A 23,735-nucleotide genomic window follows, 5' to 3' on the forward strand; every position below is an offset into this window, starting at 1 on the left:
TAAAAGATTATGGACTTCAACTCCCAGAATTCCCTAGCCGGCATGCAGGGAATCATAGCGCACACAACGTCAAGCGGCGTGTACAGCCATTCCATCCCTTCCCTCACTCCTCGCCTTAACATTCGTCTCTAGCAGCCGACCCCTATTAGCCGTTTAGAAGGACCCGCCTTTCCAGAACGGGCGCACCTAAGTATCGCGAGAGATGTGGGGTTTTTTTTCCCACCCTCCTCGCGCCGGGAAGTCCAGTCAAACCTCCCTACTTTGGTGGGTGCCGCCATCTTGTTTCGGTAGCTCTTGAGAAAGTGCTTCCGGGTGAGATTGTCGGTTGGAAAGCAGCATTTGGTGCTGAAAGCGTCCTCGCGCCTTAGTTTCGTCGAGGGAGGGGGGAGTTCGGACGAAGGGCCGTCGCGATGGCGGTGGAGTCTCGCGTTACTCAAGAGGAGATTAAGAAAGAGCCCGAAAAGCCAATCGACCGCGAGAAGGTACAAAGGAGGAGACGTTGAAGGTGGCGGTTGAGAAGCGGGGACGGCTGGCTGGCTGGCCTCTCGGCTCGCCTTGGTCCTGCTTGTATATACATGATGCAATGCCGGGCTGCACGACGAGCAAACCTGACGTTCCTCATCCTATTTAAAAATCACTTGGAGGTGAAGGATAAGCTGAACGTAGGGAAGGACTCTGCGAAGGGCAACGGGCGCTTCATGGAGTTTCATCTCTCGCGCCCCTTTTGATCTATAAATACAAATATAATAGCAGAGTTGGAAGGGACCTTGGAGGTCTTCTAGTCCAACCCTCTGCCTAGGCAGGAATCCTTACACCGTTTCAGACAGATGGCTATCCAACATCTTCTTAAAGTCTTACAGTGTTGGGGCATTCACAACTTCTGGAGGCAAGCAGTTCCACTGATTAATTGTTCTAACTTCATTTATATAAATTTCATATATCTGATTTGTCAATGGTTTGCAAGATACAAGGTATAAGAATAAAAATGAGTGTGAATGTAATGGGTACGAATAAATGGGGACAGTAGGACAGAGACGGTAGGCAGGATGCTGCGCTTATGCATGCATGCCCCTTACAGATTTCTTAGGAATGGGCTTGAGTCAATAGTAGACAGTTTAAGGTTAAAGTTTTGGGGATTTGAAGATGTAACAACAGTCAGGTAGTGCATTTCAGGCATTGACCACTCTGTTGCTGAAGTCATATTTTCTGCATGTGAAAGCCTTCGGGGTGTTTTCTACCAGATGCTTTCCTGCTGTTGAGGGTCTACTGAGAACATTTGCGCCCACAAAGCATCAGTTAACTAACATGGCCTGGGTTTTGTATCTTGGAACAGGTTTGAGATGTGGTTGGCTGATTTGTGGCTCTTCGGGTTGTGCGAACATGGCAATTAAATAACACTAGCGCTTAGACTTATATACCGCTTCACATATAAGTCTAAGTGCTTATATACCACTTATATAAGGGACTTATATACCGCTTCTAAAGGTAGCTAAGACTTTGAGCTTGTCAATCAGAAAGCTCAGCAGTTCAGCGGTTCATATCCCTAGCACCGTGTAATGGAGTGAGCTCCTGTTACTTGCCCAGCTTCTGCCAACCTAGCAGTTCAAAAGCACGTAAAAAACGCAAGTAGAAAAATAGGAACTACCTCTGGTGGGAAGGTAACAGTGTTCCCTGTACCTTCAGCGTTTTGTCACACCGGCCACATGACCACAGAGACATCTTCAGACAGTGCTGGCTCTTCAGCTTTGAAACGGAGATGAGCACCCACCCCCTAGAGTGAGGAACGACTAGCACATATGTGCGAAGGGAACCTTTACCTTTACTGCTTCACAGTTCTTTACAGCCTTCTCTAAGCGGTTTACAGAGTCAGCATATTGTCCCCCAAAATCCAGGTCCTCTCGGTCATAAATCAGGAGTTGCCAAGTTTTCAGACCTCAGGGACCACTAAATTCCTAATTTCAATTCCCACGGATCACTAATATGAATTTTTTAAAAAGATAAATATTTAGTACAATATAAAAAATGCAAATAATTTTTCTACGGACCACCAAATTTTTCTCACAGACCACCAGTGGTCCACAGACCGCTGATTGGTGATCGCTGTCCTAAATGATGCTTGCTTACTTATCAACCTAAGTAGTTTCACTCTGCTGCCATGAGCGACCTTGCGGTTTCTAAATACAGGTAGGTCTCGACTAAGTGAGTTCGTTTTGGTTACAATGGCACTGAAAAAAGTGAGTTATGACCATTTTTCGTGCTTAGATAACCATTGCAGCATCCCCATAGTCACATGATTTACCTTTGGATGCTTGACAACTGGTTCATATTTATGTCAGTTGCAATACCCTGGGGTCATGTGACCATCTTCTGCGATCTTTTGACAAGCAGTCGATGGGGAAGCCAGATTCACTTAACCGTGTTACTAATTTAACAACTGCTGTAATTCATTTAACAAATGTGGCAAGAAAGGTTGTAAAATGGGACAAAACTCACTCAACAAATTTCTCACTTAGCAACATAAATTCAGTTCACAAGTTATAGGGTGATGACTACCTGTATGTGTTTGTCATACTTTGCCTTAAAAGACTCATTAAAGACAAGCTTTACTTCTAATTAATTTTTGGGAATGGGCAAGAAATTTTATTGGCAAAAATTTAAAAATGGTTTTGCATATGCATTCTTTGATTTCTCAATCTAACCTACATACCTGAGCTATCCTGTTGGTTTCCCATTTAAGCATTAATCATATATGATCTTGCTTAATTATATACTTAAATGCCAATGCCTAAGTAGCATTGGGTCTAGTAAATGGAAATTTTTAAAATCGAGTAAATGTTAGAAAACCAGCTAAAAATTTATTTAGCTTAGCTACTTTTTTGTATTTTTGTAAACCAACCTTAAGTGAAATTCAAGTAACAGTTGATACAAAACAAAATCAATGATACATGATATAAATACATTTAAGACTGACTGTTTTCTTTGCAGACCTGTCCCCTGTTGTTGAGGGTCTTCACCACAAACAATGGACGTCATCACCGAATGGATGAGTTTGCCCGTGGAAATGTACCTTCCAGTGAACTTCAGATCTACACATGGTGAGTTCTTGCCTTTACAGGTAATCGTTTGCCTATATCTCAATATTGCATTAAAAAACACATGAAAAATATATTTTATGGTGTGATAGCAAAAAGGGGTTGCTGCTTTTTTGTAATGTACAGAAGTTCTACTTCTGATAGATGAAAGGCAGACAAATTGGGAAATTGTTTTATAGCTTTCCTATTAATGGACAGTTTGTAGCAGAGGAAATTGCAGTCTACCCAGTAAAATAGAGAAATGTATTTTGAAAAAATGTGAATGTTACCATGTTCACTAAAGAAAAGTCTGCCTAATTTGTTTGTAGAATTGTCTCTTGCTGATTTTTTAAATAAATATAATTGTGGATAGATATGTTGGTTAGGCTTCAAAAGACAGAAAATATGGATATATACATATGTAATGTTTTCGTAGATTTTCAAGGGTGTAGGTATGCTGGTCTTTTCCCGTGTAAGATTGAGATTGCCTTGGCAACGTTTTGGCGAGGTCTCACTCGCCATCTTCAGGCTGGTGTTTTCGGCTTCGTGTTTGTGTGAGTAAAGCATGGTCGGAGCGGCCGACTTTCTATAAATCTTGGTGTGTGTGTGTGGAGTGCTGGCTTTGTTTCAGTAAGTGGATTGATTGGCTGTGTGGTTGTATCATGATTGGTAGGTTGGTGCTAGCTGTGTGTCCGTTGTTTCGTGTTGTAACGGCCTGGGTGATGGGTGGGGCTCATTTGTTGACTAGGGCTGGTTCCCAGATGTCTGGTAGGCGGGAGGTATCATCATGTTTATTCATGGTGTGGGGGTATTTATCTGTTTAGACAGCTTCCATAATCTTAGTTTTGGAGATTAATTTGGTTCCTTCAAAATTAATTTCATGTCCTGTAGCTTTAAAGTGCTGGAAAAGGGAGGGTGTTTTTTCTTTTTTTCTTATTGCGTTCTTGTGTTCTGCGATGCGTGCATTTATTCTCCTGTTAGTTCAAAATGTTCCATGTCCTGACCTACCACTGCCTAACCAACACACACTTCATCCATAATGGACAAAGATACAAACAGATAGAAGGAGCACCCATGGGATCACCCCTCTCACCCATCATCGCAAACTTATACATGGAACATTTTGAAACTAACGCCTTAGATAAATCTGAACACAAACCCAAACTCTGGTTTAGATATGTTGATGACACTTTCATGATTTGGCCACACGGGAAAAAAAAACTGGACAACTTCCTTGCACATCTCAACAGCCTACACCCCAAAATACAATTCACTATGGAAATAGAAGCAAACAACCAACTTCCCTTTCTGGACGTCCTAATCCCAATGGCTCCCTAGGACACACCATCTACTGGAAAAAACCACACACCAACCACTACTTAAACGCACAATCCCATCACCACCCTGCACAGATCAACTCTGTAGCAAAGACCCTTATCTCCAGAACAAAGACCACCTGAAAACTGAATTACACACTCTCACAAATGTATTAATCTCCAATGGATTCCAAAGAAAAACAATTACCAACCTAATCCAAAGGGAGACTCCCCCCAATAACCGAGAAACAGAACAGGACAATGGCATCGCCCTCCTCCCTTACATCAGAGGCACCACAGATAAAATCAGCAAAATTCTCCACAAACACAATATCAAGACAGCCTTCAACACTGATCAAAAAATAGCCAACATCTTAAGAAACCCCAAAGACAAGATCCAGCTAGAAAACCAAGGAGTCTACGGAATACCATGCAAAATCTGCCCTGCAACATACATAGGACAAACGAAGAGGAGAATAAATGCACACATCGCAGAACACAAGAACGCAGTAAGAAAAAAAGAAAAAACTTCCTTTTCCAGCACCTTAAAGCTACAGGACGTGAAATTAATTTTGAAGGAACCAAATTAATCTTCAAAACTGAACACTTCAACAAGAGAATAATTATGGAAGCTATCGAAATAGAGAAACACCTCCACAACATGAATAAATGTGATGATACCTCCCGCTTACCAGACACATAGACATGAAATCTCTGAAAGATCATTGTTAGGATGTCTGAGGGGAGAAAAAGACTGTATGATTGCAAATTACACATGGCTACTAGAGCAAGTAGATTATTTGTATATTCTACTGGTATTTGAATGGTTACATGCATGGAAAAATTAAGTCATGCAAATATTGATGGAAAGGCAGTGGTTAATATTTGGTACATTTAATGCTTGTCAAAAGAAGCAAAAATAAATGAGTTTCTGAATATTTGTAGTGAGTTAGGATAGGAGAAACATAAGAAATTGAATATAATGGGAATAGGGTACTTAAGAAGTGTGTGTAATGAAATAAAGTCAGGAATGTGAATTAAAAAGTGAGTTTGATACAAAAAAGTAATCTGAGGGAGCTCCCTCTTATAGAATGAATAAGAACTAACAATATGAAAGATCAATATCTTAAAAAGTGGAAGATTAAGAAAACTATTGTATTTTTCGGAGTATAAGACGCACCCCCCCAAAGAGTGTTGAAATGTTGCTGCGTCTTATACACAGGATACAGCTATCTTTGGCCTCCCGAAGCCCCGCCCCGCGTCCCATTTTGGCAAAAAAATAGGCCGGTTTTGCCTTCCCCCACCCCCCAGAAGCACTCTGTAGGCTTCAGCAGGGCTGGGGGAGGGGAAAAATGCTCCCATTTTGGTAGAAAATGGGGGCAGTTTTGCTTTCCCCCAGCCCTGCTGAAGCCTGCAGAGTGCTCCTTGAGGCCGGGGAGGACAAAAATTTTTATTCCTGACTTACCTCTTTAAAATTTTGGTGCGTCTTATACACTGGTGCATCTTATAGTCTGAAAAATATGGTACTTGAGCTGAAACTCTCAGAATAAGTGAGAAGTTTGAAGGATCTAAAGCAGGGGTGTTAAACTCATGTCATCATGACATATCAGGACTTTTTTCCGCTTTGCTAATCTGGGCATGGGCGTGGCCAGCAAGTGCCCTATTTGGCCCATGGGCTGGGAGTTTGACAGCCCTGATCTAAAGTAATAGTGTATGGATATGGTGGAAGAATGATGGTTGGCAAAGGAAAGTATATGGAGGGCTGTGGTATTGAGGTAAGCTAAATTTGTTATTCCTTCTTTAATTTTCTTTGCTTACTATTTATGAAAGACAGTAATATGGTTAATATATGTATGGATTTCTACATGAATGCTTTACAAAAAAAGAACTAAGTGCTAATTCGAATCAAGACATAATGACATGAGAAAATGCAAAATATCTCTGCTCCCAGAATTTGGGAAATCAGAGGAAGCCAATTTTTAAAAAGATGTTTACCACAAAAGAAATATTTGTGAAGTATTTAGTGAGAAATATATTTCTTGATGCAATACTTTTCAGTTCTGTGGATCCTTCTTAGAATTAATACCATAAAGTGAGAATCTACACTTACTAAATTGACCTTGATTTTGTTTTCCTCCAGGATGGATGCAACTTTAAAAGAGCTGACAAGTTTAGTAAAGGAAGTCTATCCAGAAGCAAGGAAGAAGGGGACACATTTCAACTTTGCAATAGTTTATACAGATCTTAAAAGGCCTGGGTACAGGTAATACAACTAATGGTAACAGAGAGTCTACACAATGTTGTTATTTGCAAGGTTTGAAAATTGTGGCATGCAATAGGGAACAACAATTAATACAATGATGTAAACTGAACTTAGCGTTTGTAAATTAAAGTCTTCTTACAATAGTTAATTATATATTTCCCCCTATCCTATAAAATATATTTGTAAAGTCAGGCAGGTGCTAAATAAGTATGTATCTCTGAACTGTAGCTGCCAATTATTTCAGGAGAAAGCAGCTGATTTCTTTCAGATGGAGAAAGTTATTTGATCCTAGGAAAAATAATTATTCTCTAAAGAAAATTAGAGCTTAAATTTGGTAGCCAGTGTTTTAAGTTGCAAAATCAGATGGCTAATTATGTGTAGAATTTTTGTGCACTTAGAGAGCATCTGTTCTTCCGATACAATTGCTTAGTTCTAGGGCAGCTTAGCATAAATTAAATAATTGTTTATATTATGCTTTTCTCAAGACCACATTCAAGCTGTCTTTCTTTCTGAGTTGCATGGTAGACATTTTCTATAAATTTAAAGCATTAACTTTAAGAGATACATTTATTTTCCAGCTTTCCAGTCTTTGCATTTGCAGTGGGCCATAAGCTCAAAGCTGTACTGAAACATTAAGATTGACTTAACTAATACTAAAAGGTTTAGGTGAAGATAATTAACACATGAATCAAAGTCTAGGATTATGGTTGAAAAGCTGCTGAGACCAATAAGGCACACATCTAAATGGAGGGAAACCGTTAACACTAATTGTTATATATAACATACAGAAAAATAATCTGAACATACACAACGGGATATATGCTTGACTCCAGTTTTCTGGCATATTTTCTTCATCCCCAGGGTCTTGATTTAAAGCTTTGGAGATCTCATATCAATCAGAGCAAATAGTACTAGGGCAGAGAAGATTGAACATTTCAGCTTGAGCTACATAATTATGTTCATATGTTTTTCCTATTTGGTTTTGAATAACTTGGAGGAAAATAAGGTTCCCTTTGCTTCTTTCTACAGGGTGAAGGAAATTGGCAGTACAATGTCGGGAAGAAAGGGCACAGATGATTCCATGACTTTGCAGTCTCAGAAGTTCCAGATAGGGGATTACCTTGACATAGCAATTACACCACCCAATCGAGCACCACCTCCTTCTGGTCGTATGAGACCTTACTAATACTTTGCCTTACATTAGACTGCCATCTGTAGACCTTCACCAATTTATTTTTGCATTATCGTACTGATTACTTTTTAAATGTAAAGTGAGAATACTAGAACATTTAGTGATCTTAAGAAGGATTGATGTTTGAATTATGTTATTGTACAAGCTATTAGTTTCCCCTGTCAGGTTTTTTATAAAGTTGACCCAAGCAACACAGCTGTTTTCTGTATTTTTTAAAAACTTGTTATGAAATAAATATGCCACTAAGTCTAACTTGTTTGTCATTAGAGGAATATGTATTTCATAAAAATAATTTTATTGTAAAATGAACTAGAATATACATGGTGCTTATTTTTGCATCAACAATGCTGTAATAAGTAAATATACACAGAAAAATATGGATTACTCCAAGGGTGTATTCTTTCATTTCAGGTGCCACATTCCAAAAAAGTTATGACATTGCTTTACTTTTCTGTATGTAATTGTTTGCTTTCTCCCACCATGAATGCACCGGGTCCCACCACTGTGCATTATTGTGCCAAAGAAAAAACCTGGTAACTATAGTTAGTTTACCTATAAATAGTGTGACATTCAGTGCCAAATTTTAAGTATTGGCAGACTAATTTCAATGTTAACTTTGAAAAACAGGAAGTTCAAGTTAATCTACCTCTTTTCCTTTTTTGAAACAAGGAAGAGAAGGAATTTTCTGTAGCAAGAAAGCACACTTTCTTTTGTCAGCAGTGGAAGCAAGCAATGTAGTTTCCTTAGTAAAAACCATTGCTGCTTATTCTGGAAGAGAAAAGCTACTTCCTATTTAATACATGAATGAACAGGCAATAGTGAAAATTCTGCCACTCTAAAGGAACAAAGAGATTACATAAAGTAGAAAAGTTGGGAGGACTGGAAGAAAAGAAAACACAGAAAGAGCGAACTAGTGGAAGCACATGCAGTCAGGAGGTAGATTAAGACTAAAGGATGGGGGCAGAGAAAAATATAACTACTGGTTTCAAATCAGTTTGGGATTGCCCATCTTTAGCAGTCCAAGGCTGCCTAATTCTTTCCTTTATACTTTCCCCTTGTTCCCCAATTGCTCCTGTGTCAACTTTTTATCTCAGTTTAACACTCCCCCCCTCAAATGTGTGAAAAACTCTATTCTAAATTTCTCCTAGTATGTTATTTTGACTGTAATCCTACTTTACTAATAATTCAAACATATAATCACAAAATAGCTTCACAAAAGTGTTAATTTAATCCCTAATATATTTTCTGGGGTTGATAAATGCTGGTGAAGCTATTTTCTGTTAACTTCTAATCATTTGCTTCTAACAGATGATGAGAAGCAATTAATGTTCACTTACATAACATTTTCCTTAATAAGAATTAAGTGTAGTTCTGTTCTTTATTGGAGCATTAAAGTGCTAATATGTTTTAGTCAGGTATTAACTGGTTCTATATCAAAGCTGCTCTAATGTTTGGCTTCTGAGAAAACCCCTGGCTTTATTCAGGGCAGATAAAATAATGAACTCAGGAATAAAACACAAATACAGGTAGTTCTCAACTTACAACCATTTGCTTTGTGATAGTTCAAAGTTAACAGCACTGAAAAAGTTACTTATGACTGGTTTTCACATGACTATTGCAGAATTCCTCTGATCATGATCCAAATTCGGGCAATTGGCATATATTTGACAAGCAAAGTCAATGGGAGAAGCCAGATTTGCTTAACAACTGCAGTGATTCAAGGCAACATGCTCACACATAATTTAATCAACTGACAGCATATAAATGATATTTAGTTCTTTATTTTATTTTGATAATTTTTACAGGAGAGTAAAAATGATTGAATAGTTTAAAATGAAACAGTTATACTTCACAAAGTAAAGAACCCTTAAACAGGGTAGTCAAAAAAACCTCAGATTTAATCTTCATTTCATCCAGAGAATTTTCTGCAAATGTAATAATGAAGTACATTTATATTACAATCTTGTTTTATTATTTCAGTTATCAATATAGTTGTTTCAATAGATACAAACATTTATTTCACAAGATTCTCAATTAGGAAAATAGCATTTTATTTGTGTTTCCATTTCCAGAGTTAGTTTTAATGGGAAACTGTTATAGTTGTTTCTCACAACTTTTCATTCATTTCTTCCTAAAAAATTGAGAACTAGATTTCAATTTGTTTAAGAGCTGTGGTGGCACAGTGGTTAGAATGCAATATTGTAGGCTAATTATGCTGTCAGCGTCCACCAGTTAGGCTGTTGCATTCTCACCGGCTCATGGTTGACTCAGCCTTTCATCCTTCCGAGGTCAGTAAAATGAGGACCCAGATTGTTGGGGGCAATATGCTGACTTTGTAAACTACTTAAGAGAGGGCTGAAAAGCACTGTAAAGTGGTATATACTGTATTTTTTGGAGTATAAGATGCTCCGAAGTATAAGACGCACCTAGCTTGTGGGGAGGAAAACAAGAAAGAAAAGGCCAAAAATGGGGCACGGATAGGCGGTAATAGGCAACGGCAATCCCTGTAGCCCGAAACATTTGATGGTCGGGAGACCGAGCAAACCAATAATCAGCTGCTTGTGCTAATCAGGCTGTGCTGAAGCTGAAACTGGCTGTTTGCTGCAAGGAAGCAACTTGCTGGGAGGCAGAGGCCAAAGGGTGAGGCTAACGGTGGGCAGGGCTACATTCGGAGTATAAGATACACTCAAATTTTCACCCTCTTTTAGGTTGAGAAAAAGTGTGTCTTATACTCTGAAAAATATGGTAAGTCTAAATGCTATTGCTATTCATTCCTACATCTTACCCACTTTCTGCTTTCTTCAGTGCATGTTGCATATTTATAACTAAAGTCAATCATATCCTTTTATTTTAATCATCTCATCCTAATTTGCCATTATACCTGACTCCCTTACTCTTTACTTAGAGCATGGGTATCAAACTCACCATGTCACATTGCCGTCACGTGATGTTTCACATTTTCCCCTTTCATGGAGCTGGGTGGCCTCCATGTGACATATACAGCCCACGGGCTACTATCTTGATTTAGAGCATACTAATTTATACACAGATTAATATTCAGCTCTTTAAAGGACTCAAGGGTTTAAATTTTATTTGAACTGCCCATTGTATTCCTATCTCCTACCTTTCTCCTTTCATAATCCTACCAACTGGCTAAAGTGGCAGGGCTTTATATCCAAAGCATCTAGGAAGGATGAGTATTTTGATTCCTTCATAGCAGGTCTCTCTCCCCAGGAAATAATTGTATCATTTTTATTTGATTGACAAATAATGTTGGGAGAACATAAGCCACAAATTGATTTCCTGACCATAATGACTAATGTCAGGAAAGTGTGAAAATGGCTTGTTTAGAGAAATGATACCAAGTGGATCATTATAGGTAGTTAAAAGACAAAATATTCACTAAGATAACTCATTAAAAATACAATACATTATCCTTGGCTATCATGCAAAAACAAAAACAAAAAACACTTGGGTTAATTTATTTACAAGAAACAATGTTTCTTAGGATTTTTTGTGAAGCAGGTCAAACTAAATATTGTATATAAGGATATAGAGTACTACTTACACTATCAATGCCCATCTTTTTTTCCCTACCAAGATGGGATAAAATTATTTGGGGAAAGGAAATGGTGGCAGAAAAATATCAGGCTAGCAAAGATTTTGGTTGGCCACTGTTTAAGGCAAAGATAAAATGTCTCAATTGCATGAAAGTGCAAAAAACTCAAGTTTCAAAAACGCACAGTTTTTACAGTCACAAAATATAAGGGAAATGTACTTTTTTCTCAAATCTTACCTGTTTTCTTTGTTATCAGTACAAAGAAATTGTTTTTCTTCAAATTGTGAAGCATTTTTTTCTTTAGTTCCTTTCGCTGCTGACCTGGGTACTTCTATATTTGGATTGTACCGGGATAAAATCTAAGTTTAAACAAGAAGAGAGATTGAAAAAATGAGGTTTCCAATTTTGCTGATAAAATGCTAAATAATGCAAATTAATTTTCCATGTCAAACCTGCATAAGGTTCTTTGGAATTACAGTTATTTCAGGTGGTGGTAATGGTGAACTGAAGAGGTCCTCATATACTGACGTTGCTGGAAGAGAAGGTTCTTCAGCACATTCCAGATATTTTTCTGAATCCAGGATAGGTTCAACATGCTAGGAAAAAAAATAGTGCTGAAATTTTGAAAGTTATATTTTTCAGAAACAATCAAACAGCTAATTCAAACAACCATTGAAATATTATTCTTGAGGCATACATACTATGGACTCAATATGAGACAGACATTTTATTAAGAGATTCCTAAAATTTGCTAGTATGGTGCTCAATATTTACCATAGGTTGTATTTGCTTAGATCTTGTATCAAGTGGAGGTATTTCTGTTGTGTGTTTAGGAACATCCAAACGATTACTTTCTTGAGACTCTGATAAAACAGTGGTCTTTCTGTGGGGAATTTTCACTCCAGGTGTGCGGAACTCAGGTATAACAGGTGAAGCGAAAGACTCATTATCTGAAAACATTTGATTGATTTGCATTGAAAACATGTTGGATTATGCAGAAAATGTATCAAAGGATTGGTTAGAGAAATATACCGTATTTTTCGGAGTATAAGACGCACCAAGGTTTTGAAGAGGCAAATTAAAAAAAAAGGTAGGTAAGTAGAGGGATAGAGAGAGAAATAAAGAGAGAAATACAGTAGATAGGTAGGGAGAGAGGGAGAAATACGGTAGGTAGGTAGGTAGGTAGGTAGTGAGAGAGAGAGAGAGAGAGAGAAGGTAGGTAGGTAGATGTTTCCAGGTGTATTTATCCATATGCTGGAGAAGGAAATCACTGACAATCTGCAGCACCTAAGACTTTGTTTCTGCTGGCACAGCACTTGATCAATCTAATTCTCATCAATCACTCTAACTAAAGAGCTTTCCAAAAGGGAAAAAAAGTTTTTGCACTCTGCAAACCTCCCCAAAACGGCCTGTTTTTCACAAAAACTGGCCCTTTTTTAAAAAAAGGCATGAATAGTCTTGGGGGGGGGGGGCTTGCAGAGTGCTATTGGGAGGGGGACAAAAACGAGGAAAAAAAGGTCCATTTTTTGTGGAAATGGGCCCAGTTTTTGTCAAAAAAATTACATACATAGCCTTATGGAAGCTTATAGAGTGCTGCTGGGGGCTGGGGGCAAAAACGGCCCACCGTTTGCTCATTTCTGCCCTCCCCAGCCCCCAGGAGCTCTCTGAAAGCGTTCATTAGGATATGCACAACCATTTTGGTGAAGAGGTGGGGCTTTGGGAGGCAAAAAAATGCTGCATTTGATATATAAGATGCACAAAGATTTTCAGCCTCTTTTTTGAGGAAAAAAAGGTGCGTCTTATACTCCGAAAAATACGGTTCTTGCATGAAAAGGGAAGGCTTATTCAGCAGGATCAGAAGAGAGCAGGGGACAGTTATCTTCAACCATTTTATGCAAATTTGTGATTCCTGATTGTTCCCTTTTCCCTCTTTCACCCAGAATCTATTTGGAGATATCTGGGAGGGGGGAGTAACATACTAAATACTAGTGGCCATGCTGCAGGAAGAGATCTTGAGTTTTGAGGGCTTAGCAGAAGCAAGTCCAGAAACTCTGCAGGATTTTCCTTCACAACAAGGGTTTTTTCATCAAATCCCAAATGTTGAATGAAATACATTAAGGCAGTTTCTCAATCTTGACATCCTCAAGATAATTCCCAAGACTTCACTTAGGAATACAAGATGTCCTGGAAGTTATTTGACATACACAAGACTTACCACATGCTTCATTTGATTGCCTGAGCGCTGACAGATTCTGATTTAATACCATCGCCCCTGCTGATCTGGTCGAGTTATTAGCAAAAGAAAAAAATGTTATTATTTAAATGAAAGTACAACCAATATATATCAAACCTTTCCAAATCGGAAAGGTGCTTTTTTTAAAGAGGAAACTGTTTTTCTTTTTGCTTCGTTTTTCATCCAAGAAGCTTCTTCTGCTCTGACTAAATGGTAGGGAATGGAAGGATTTATACAAACCCTTCAGGACTAGATTCAACAGTCCTTCTGCATTAAAAAGACAAAGGTCATTCTTTTGAAGACAGCAAAGTCCACATTTTGGACAGAGAGGAACACTGGTTTGAAAGCGGGGTCAAGGAGGCCATCTATGTCAAAACTGAACAGCCCTCTCAACAGAGGGGGAGGGATACGACATGATCTATCTTCTGTCTATAATGCAGTTCCAAGAAAGTTCCACACCCATTTGCACCACTCAGGTGACCTTGATGGCACAGATAAACCTCCAGGCAACCTTAACAACCCCGCTAAAAATGCAAATGTCCAGCTGTCTGCATTGAGTATAAATCCTTCTATTCCTCACCATCCAGTCAGAGCTGAAGAAACTTCTTGGATGAGAAGCAAAACGTCTTCAAAGAAAAACCAGAAAGTCCAGTTACCTCTTGGAAAAAAAAGCATCTTTGGGACAACCATGACCTAGATGACTGAGAATCTCCATAGACACTTTCCCAACTATATACAAAGTTAGCTCAGTTTTCATTTCCAGTGGATCTGTGCTTCTCTAAAAGGCCATGGCTTACAAGCTAGGGATTTTTCCAGGCTTACAGCTCTTCTATGAACAGCAGGAAAGGAGCTGGAGGCTTTGGCCAAGAGGCCCTTTGCAATATAACGGTCAATTTTAGTACAGAAAGCTTTGCTCACATCACAACAGCTTTGTTGTTACCTCTGGTTTACTGCAACTGATCAACCTAGGGCTGCCATAGAAGACATTTTGGAAGTGGCAAGAGGATTGAGCATATGCAGGGCCCAAATTGTTCTGGTCCACTCATGCAATACTGTTTTGAGAATTGCACCGGCTGCCTGTTAGCTTCCAAGTACATTTCAGTATGCTAGTTGCTACCTTTAAAGACCAATATGGCTTAGCGCTCGTACATATACAAGATTGCCTTCTCTGGATTGAATTTGCCCTTTGTGCGAGATATAGGAAGTTCTGCTTAAAGGGATCCTGTGCTTGCATTTTTCAGGGATGTTCTCCCTCAGAGACCATCCCCTTCCTATTAGTTTTGAAGATCCATGAAAATATGACTCTTCAGAAAAGTATTTGGATATGTTTGAACATTTCACATGCATGATTTCTGCACTGAGCTACATCATGGCCTTCTTGTTTATGCTCCTGTCTCTTTATATTTCAATATTACGTTATTACTTAAAAGCTGCTTGGAAGCTTCAGAGATGGGGCAGCAGAAATGATACATGTAAGAAGATAATACAGAAATAATACTCTTATTACTCCAGTCATAAAAGATACAAGACGACAGAAAATGATAATCATTATATTTTTGTAATGATTTCAAGGTATACCACTTACCTATTTTTTCTTGCTTTATTAAGCAAAAAGATTGTTTGGTCGTCCATTAAATTTGTGGTTTCATCATTTACAGACAGATCACGTTCGTGGATATTGTAATATTCTATTCTGGGTAACAAGTATTCAGATTTATCCGCTTTCACCTCTTCGTTCTGGCTATGTGCAATGTGTACTGTATCTGAAGAACTTGGAAAGGCATATTTTGAAAGCCCAAAATCTGAAAGTTGAGGAGTTTCCAGGACACTTTGAGCCCCAGATGATTTTTGAGGAAAATCAAGAAGTTTGGGCTCTATTTGATCAGATAAAGCTGATCCAGCGTTGATTTCATCCTCAACCTTTATGGCTTTAAAAAGAGAATTGTCTCATTGAATCTGGCGATAAGGCATACCAAAAGTCAAGAAATGCATCACAAATTTGGATACTTTTTTCTGTATAAATATTGCCCTTCTATCACTATCATTGCTTGCTCTGTAACCAAGGTTTGCTAACCCTACAACAAGATTTCACCAATAAATCAAGCATTTTAACCAGGGCTTTTTGAATAAATAATAGTGATCTGATTTATATATATATATAAAAATGACTAATTCTGCAGCCAAAGCATATTATGTCTTGGCATTCAAAGAGTATAGGAGGATCATTTTTTAAATCATCAAAATTTAAAAAACTGACAAAGAACTATGAAATCACTTTTAACAAATACTTATTTTGAATGCAACCTTTTAATCAAGAGGTTCCTTGTTTAATATTATGAGGCATCAGACTGCTTATATCATTATACCAATAGTTTTTATTCCATGATATGTCCTGTACTTAGTTATAAGAGAATAAAACATTCTGAACTATTACTGTGATTGCAAATTCTCCATCACATCCCCACCGTATAAACACAATGGGGAGATGGAAAATCTTGCTAATCTGATTTAGTTTAAAGAATTATGGGTTATACCAGAAGGCCACGGAAATGGGAATAATAAGAAGCTACATAAAGATGACCTTTTTTTTTTTACAGAACTCAGGCCAGTAAACTTTGCAATTGCAGGAAAGTTGGCAAAGAATTAAAATAAATTGAGCATATAGTTTTTAGTACATAAGCATATTATAGACATTTTTAAACTTTTGACTTAAGCAGTACTAAACCTAGAAGCAATGTCAAGATCAGATATTCAAGGCTAGAAAGTGATATTTAGGCTTTTCTAAGCTGAAGCGTCTATCCTTTTTAATATTAGTAATGCATACAGAAATAAATTGTAGAGTATATTAAAACACCAAATATTCTAGATTGAGGGGAAAATTACCTTCATTCTTGCCAACAAGTGGCTTGTAACCATATTTCTGAAAGAGATCTCGTATTTTTTCAAGATTGGTTGCATTTCTCTTCATCAGAACTTTACTGGCCTTTATGAAGTCGTATGTGGCATCTCTTTCTGAAGAACTTGTATGTAGAATATTATCAGCATCAGCCTATGATTTGATTTGTTTTAAATTTGAGTTAGAACTGGTGATTATAAAGTAATAAACATCAATAGTCAATGCATATGTGTGTGTTACATGTCAGGTTTAGCTATTTATTACACAGAAGCAACAAAATTTCTTACGTTTTTCATTTTGATAAAAACATAGTTATTTTAAAAATGTTATGACTTCATGCTATCCAAGCCTACCTGTGTTTTTAAAGAATAAGGCTATCATCTCCTAATAGAAGAGCTTAGGATTGGTGAGTTCTCTGGAAATATTACACATTTACTATGGAAGGTTTCAGGAGGCATGTTTCTATCTTGGGGAATATGAAATATTATCCTGGGATACTACCTAATACAGAGAAGGCAACTTTCACACATATTAATTTTCCACTTTAAACACATTTAATATAAAAGCCAGGAAGTTCTAGAAAAGCAATTTGAAGGTGAAGAGAATGAAGAGAAGCAGGTCATATCTACCTTTAGTGTTCTCGCTTCAGAGTACAGTTCGTGTAGATATCTCATTGGAGAATCATCTTCAAATTCTTCAAAACATTTGAAAATAATCACAAGCAAAATATTTAGAAAATGATATACAGCCCTGTACATTAATGTTTGTTATTTAAAAGATGAAATGTTCTAGCCATATCAGAAATTAGCATTGGTTGGGAGTCCTAGCAACATCAGTATAGCTTCAGAACGAATGTAAATTTTATATATTTATACATACATACATACATACATACATACATACATATATATATAAAATCTTCTGAATTGAACTAAATTGAATGAGAAAAACAATAATGTTCTAGTTAATATCTCAAATGCAGAATGACAGTGTCCAAATTTACATACTGTGTTGTTTAAGACAAAATGCAAGTTGTTTTGTTTTGTCTTAGCCTAAGCTTTCTGAAGCAAAGCAATTATTTACTACATTCTCACCTTCATCTTCCAGTAAAATTTGCTTAAATTGCTCAGCCTGCTTCTCCAAAGTGACTGCCAAAGTTCGCAGTTTGTTGAAGAATGTTCCTGTTACATCCATACTGAAGGAAAGCTAACAGGTTGTTTCTAAGAGGAATTTCAGAAAGAATATGAAAGTTTTAAACTTTTCAACATGTTAAACACATTTAAAAGCTTTTGAAAAAATACTGTAGCTTAGAAATAGTTGAAACAGCCTTTCCATACATGCAGATTTATTTAAAAGGGCACAGTTGATACAGTAGCACATATATTTGTTAATTCTAGACGTTCTCCCTCTATGTGGCATTTCTATTGTGGAGATGCTGCTTTCCTCCCAGCCCTAAACAAATCACCATGTATTCAGAAAAGATTAAAGGGCTCTCCCACAAAGCATCAGTATTAGGTTTGACTGCTGTGATGTGCTCTCCATAGGGCTGCCCTTGAAAAACCTGTCAAAAAACTTTACCTGGTCTAGAATAGATCAGTGCAGGCAGAAAGATTTAGTGTGGCTAGTTGGCTCTGGGTGCAATTCAGGATGAAGGTTATTACAAAGTCTTATCTTGCATCAAGTTAGGATATTTGAGGGATGGCCAATTTTCCAAGGGACCTGAAGGACAGACAAGGAATAATGGATGGAAACTGAACAAGGACAGATTCGACCTAGAAATAAGGAGGAACTTTCGGACAGTCGGTTGAACAATCAACCGATGGAACAGAAGTTGCCTTCGGAAGTTGTGGGAGCTTCATCATTGGAGGCTTTCAATGGACTGGCATTTGTCAGAAATGGTGTAGGGTCTCCTGCTTGAGTAGGGGGTTGGACTAGATGACCTATAAGGTCCCTTCCAACTCTCTTAATCTGTTAAAATCAGTTTTCGGGAGCCCGAACAGCCTCGCCTCCTCCCTCAAGACAGAGGCACTCTAAGCCTTTCCTGAATACCTCCGGCCATTCGCAGGAGCCGCCGAAATGCGGGAGGAACACGACTCCGCAGCTCGCCAAGACCGCAGCCACAACGGGCGCCGCTCTTTCGCCTCAGGACGGCCGCGGCCAACTTCTTTCCTTTCGCGGCCTTTTGAATTCCCCGGGACGGCGGGCACCGATTGGCCCACTCCGGCTCTGCCCCGCCTCCTTAATGCCACAGCGTGACGTACGCAAGCGTCATTTAGCCAATTCGCATTTGCCTCCCCCCCACCGGCTTTTGATTCGGCCTTTGATTCAGCACTCTCGCGAGAGACGAGACTTGAGGTGCGTTGAGCGCAGCGGCGTTCGGTTTGGCTCGACCCGGATCGCTCGTGGCGAGGATTTAACGACGAGGCCCGGTGAGTTGGGAAAGGCCGGATTAGGGGCCATGAGGCGGCGAGGGAACGTGCGGAGGCCCGTTGCCTCATAAACGAGGGCGACGCTTGTAGGTCATAAGAATCATTGTGGGTGGAGGCCGCAGCCGGCCGTTGCGCTGCGAGAGGAGCGGCTGTTTTCTGCAGAAGCTGCTTCAACACCAGCGCAGTGCAATTGGGGAGGTGACTAGAGCAGTTCTTCTCAACCTTGGCTACTTAAAGATAGGTGGACTTCAACTCCCAGAATTCCCGAGCTGGAATTTGCCAAGGTCGGGGGGAAAAGGAGAAACGGGGGTCTCAAATCTTGGCCACTTTAAGCCTGGAGGACTTCAACTCCCAGAATTCCCCAGCCATTTGCTGGCTGGAGAATTCTGGGAGTTGAAGTCCTCCAGACTTAAAGTGGCCAGGTTTGGAGACCCCTGGGTTAGAGAATAAAAAAGGAAATTGGAAATAAAAGGAGTGGGGGGGTGTTAAAAGAAGAACAGAAAATATATCAAGATAGAAATGAGAATAAAATGATAATTGTTAGCATGAGGAGAATATGTTTAATGTGACTATGGTATTTTTGTTGGAAAATATGTTGATTTGGGAAAGGAAGAGAATTGTTCAATGTATTAATAATTTGTGGAAGGATGTTGCACAGAAATATTGGTACTCAGATCACACACTGCTTAAGGAAAGAGGGAGTGTTTGTATTTAAAATTTGGAAAAATAAATAAAAAACTTGAAAATGGAAAAAAATTGAGTACAACATGAATTATATTTATATCCTGGTTTTATGTGAGTTTCCCCACTGCAGATTCTGTAACAGAATAACAGAGTTGGAAGGGACCTTGGAGGTCTTCTAGTTCAACCCCTGCTCTAGCAGAAGACCCCATGCCCTATATATCAAGTGGCTGCCAGTCTTTTCTTAAAAACCTCCAGTGATGGAGCACCCAAAACTTCTGAAGGCAAGCACTGGTTAATTCTTCCCACTGTCAGGAAATTTCTCCCTATTTCTAGGATGATTTTCTTCTTGCTTCATCATTGCTTTTTGTTCTGCCTTCAGGTGCTTTGCAAAATAGATTGATCCTCTCCTTTGTGGCAGCCCCCCAAATATTGGAACACTGCGATCATGTCTCCCCTAGTCCTTCTTTTCTCTAGACTGGCTATACCCCAGTTCTTTGTATGTTTCGCCTCCAGGCCCCTAATCATCTTTGTTGCTCTTCTCTGGACTCTTTCCAAAGTCTCAACTTTTTAATAATGTGACCAAAACTGTATGCAGTATTCTAGGTGTGATCTTAAGAAGTTTTTATTAGCCAATACTAATATTTCACATGATCATTGATTCTATCCCTCTGTTAATGCAGCCTAGGATTGTATTCGCTTTTTTAGCTTGGACTCCCAAGATCCCTCTCACAGTTACTGCTATTGAGCCAGGTTTCACTTAATCTGTATAGCAGGGCTGTCAAACCCGTGGCCCACTCACCAGATGTGTCATGCGCTGGCCATGCTCATGCCCGGTTTAGCGAAGGAAAAAAGTCCCAATGTATCATGTCACACCACTGTGAGTTTGACACCCATGCTGTATACTGTTAATTCCAGTGGTAACTTTTATTGCAATGCAAATTGCAAAATATTATTCCAAATAATTAAAATACCTGTTTCTTTCATAGCAGTATACCAATTGGCATCAGTATGCTAATTTCTTTAAGGTGCCATTCCTGTTTATTTCATGAAAGCACTTGATCTAATTTTTCTTTCAAGGAGCCCTTTAGTTTGGGTATTGCTAGAGATATAATGGTTCATTAAAAAAATCTTGAAAAAGTGAGCTTTTCCCCCTTGCCTTTTTACTCTCTTGAAAAAAATGAAAATATTTCATTTGTTTTTATGTTGTTCCAGAATCTGGCAAAAACCTTGATTTTCCAAAAGACCTTTGGAGATTAGCTGTCGAGCCACAAATACCTATATTATTCTAATACATTATTAAGGATTTGTATTATGATATTCTTAATTTCTATAAATGACCTGGAACATCTCCAAATTGAGGGCACAAATTATTTAAATGAAACATAAAAATTAATTCTGTTCTTTGCTAACGTAAGTAATACATTGACCTAGAATGTTTATACACTTAATATTTCAAATAGTTAACATTTCTTATTTCTTTTTAGAGGCATGTTTCTGACTCGAGTACTGTTTGGAAAGAGAATTCCTGGAAAACAATGGATTGGTAAAAACAGACGGCCAAGATTCGTTACTCATTTAATGAAGGCAAATATGATTAAGAGACTTGAAATTGAAGCTGAAAATATATATTGGCTAAGTTGTCCATATATGACAAAAGAGCAGGAGTATCGCCACGATGAAGAAAATGTACTTATGTTAAAGCAGCAAAGAATAGCTGAAGAGAGAGCAAAGTTTCTTGAACACAAGTATGTTGCAGAAAATCTGAAACACCTTAATGTGACCAAGAGATGGGCAGGTTCCTGATCTGTGTCCTTTGCCTTTCTAATGGGTTTTATGGATTCAGTGGACTTGCTTTTAGTGGCAATGAAAGTCATAAAATAAATATATTCTTGTTTTCAACCAGCTATTGGCTTCATAAATACATAAGGTTTTCTATTAAGTTATGTATGTTTTTTTTTCCTTTCAGAGTTTAATGCTATTATTATAAAAAGGATTTGAGGTCTTTGTCCCCTTTTTAATTTCTAAATGCTGGCTTTGCCTCCTTGTATTTCCATTCCACTATCCCCTGGAAAATAAAATCTCCTAAACCACGTATCTACCTATGCATTCAGAGGCAGAAACCACAAAGAACATTCTCATTTTATCCATTTTGCAATATATGGCAGTGGTTCTCAACCTGTGATTTGCAGTGTTATCACAGGGGGTCCGTGAAGTCTTCAAGAAATGTTATGAGTAGGAAAGAAGAAAGATGGGTAGAGAGGGATGGGAGAGAGGGTGGGCGGGAAGGCGAGAAGGAAGGGGGGGGAGAGGATTTGGAGAGAGGAGTGGTAGAGGGGGAGGGGAAATAGGGTAGAGGGGGATGATGGAGGGAAGATAGAAAGTTGGAGGGTGGTGGAAGAAAGAGGTGTATGGAGAATGGAAGAGGTATTTTGGGCTTTCATTTTCTGGGGCATTATTGACAAGAGGAATTGTTACAATTATTGTTTAATACTGTATGGTGTATACATGTGAGTGTATGAAAATGAAAAAATAAAAATATATATAGGAAGAAAAAAATAATAAAAAGAAGAGCCAAACTGGAAAAAAAAGAAGAGAAAAACGATAAAAAAAATGTTATGATTTAAATCTTCAGGGTTTGTGGCCACAAAACGTATTTAAAGAGGACGTGGCGTAAAGAAAAGGTTAGGAACCACCGCTATAAAATCAATCTTCCAGATTGGAAATGCATTTTGATTTAGGAGTCACCCGATTGAAAGAGTTATTAATGAATGGCTAAAGCAAGGCTAGATAGTCGCCAGCAGTATAGGCTCAGTAAACCTTTTATTTGGAAGACACTAATTTAGGGTATGTTAAAGCTGCCCTTGAAATGTTAGTAACAGAAAAGAGACCAAATAATTTAAGATTTTAATCATCAGTTAATGAGTGTTGTCTTAACTGAATTAAGAAGTGGAAGAGATTTGCTTTTAAAACTCCCCAGGCAGTGCATAAAAATGCCTGAGGCATTTTGTATTTCAATAGAGGCTAAATGCATTTTAATGCCTTTCCTCTTTTTTATGTCCCTACTCATTTATGACAATGCAAAATAAATAACTGAAATCGAAATATAGCAGAAAGCCTGTTCCCAAGTTATTTATTTTCTTATGCATTCATTATGTCATAACACATTAATGTATCATCAATTTGGCAAAGAAGGGCTTAAAGATTATGCTTTTTGAAAACAGTTATAATTAAGACACGATCTGTACTTTGATATACAAAAGTCAAACATGATTGAAAATTAATTACACTGGTGGAAAATATACATGAAGATATTACAAGGTGCAGTTAAAAATAGGAAAATTTCAGGCAAAGTGATCTCTCTTACATAGTTCATTTATAAAAGCCCATTTAAAAACTTTATTAAATTATTAGTGGCAATATGCTTTTTCTGTGCATAGGAATACTATCTGCAACATAAAGAACAGATGTATCATTCACATGTATCCTCTTAAGTATCCTCATACCATTTTAGATTTGAATACTTGCAAGCCTACTACTATAACAGAGAGATCTATATTTAAGTAAAATATCTGCATACATCTTTGTCATAACAACAGTGCAATGTGTCTGATGTACCCACTGGTATATAACACAGGTTGTGGCAATTTTGGCCAAACTATGCCATTCTATTAATTTATACTAGGGAAAAACAAGACATAGTGGAAAGCACTTCCGTAATACCCTATAATGTGTAGTCTTGAGCCATATAGTTGTCATGTTCACAAAATAAGTAGAGCTTCCAGGTAAATATATTTAGGATTAAGGTAAAAGACCACAATCCATAAAATGCTTTCTGAAGCTTTCCTAGTGTAATTTTAAGAATCCTGGGAGATACTAGGATTGCAATAGAATATAAGCTGTTTGATAGTTTATCAGTTCTTTGGTACCAGGAAACAAAAACGTTATCTCAAAATATGATCAAACTATGAGCCATTTAATTGCTGTTCCCTCTTCCAAATGATCTTTAGTAATTTATTTTGTAAACATGGAGTCTCATTCTATTAAAATTTTCAAGTATAATCTGGAAAATACACACTGGATTTTTAAGACTAA

At 38.0% G+C, this 23,735-nt stretch overlaps 3 protein-coding genes across 3 annotated transcripts; 2 read left to right on the forward strand and 1 right to left on the reverse strand.

The window, feature by feature from the left end:
* The first annotated feature begins 258 nt into the window (after nt 1–258).
* On the forward strand, nt 259–8,098 carry SAP18 (Sin3A associated protein 18). Its single transcript, XM_032220463.1, has 4 exons — nt 259–482; nt 2,986–3,095; nt 6,528–6,650; nt 7,680–8,098. Exons 1-4 carry the CDS (start codon nt 411–413, stop codon nt 7,834–7,836), a joined length of 462 nt encoding a protein of 153 aa, XP_032076354.1. The 5' UTR covers nt 259–410; the 3' UTR covers nt 7,837–8,098.
* A 1,337-nt stretch (nt 8,099–9,435) lies between these two features.
* On the reverse strand, nt 9,436–18,726 carry SKA3 (spindle and kinetochore associated complex subunit 3). Its single transcript, XM_032220028.1, has 11 exons — nt 18,580–18,726; nt 18,109–18,249; nt 17,625–17,750; nt 17,160–17,224; nt 16,518–16,683; nt 15,220–15,562; nt 13,617–13,681; nt 12,176–12,351; nt 11,854–11,997; nt 11,639–11,760; nt 9,436–9,767 (listed from the first exon to the last, which is right to left on the reverse strand). Exons 3-11 carry the CDS (start codon nt 17,722–17,724, stop codon nt 9,752–9,754), a joined length of 1,197 nt encoding a protein of 398 aa, XP_032075919.1. The 5' UTR covers nt 17,725–17,750; nt 18,109–18,249; nt 18,580–18,726; the 3' UTR covers nt 9,436–9,751.
* A 2,401-nt stretch (nt 18,727–21,127) lies between these two features.
* MRPL57 (mitochondrial ribosomal protein L57) lies at nt 21,128–21,545 on the forward strand. Its single transcript, XM_032219920.1, has one exon. The coding sequence runs from the start codon at nt 21,132–21,134 to the stop codon at nt 21,444–21,446; it is 315 nt and encodes a 104-aa protein (XP_032075811.1). The 5' UTR covers nt 21,128–21,131; the 3' UTR covers nt 21,447–21,545.
* The last annotated feature ends 2,190 nt before the right edge of the window (nt 21,546–23,735 follow it).

Source organism: Thamnophis elegans, chromosome 6 (assembly GCF_009769535.1).
Source record: "Thamnophis elegans isolate rThaEle1 chromosome 6, rThaEle1.pri, whole genome shotgun sequence".
In the NCBI taxonomy this organism is placed as follows: Eukaryota; Metazoa; Chordata; class Lepidosauria; order Squamata; family Colubridae; genus Thamnophis; species Thamnophis elegans.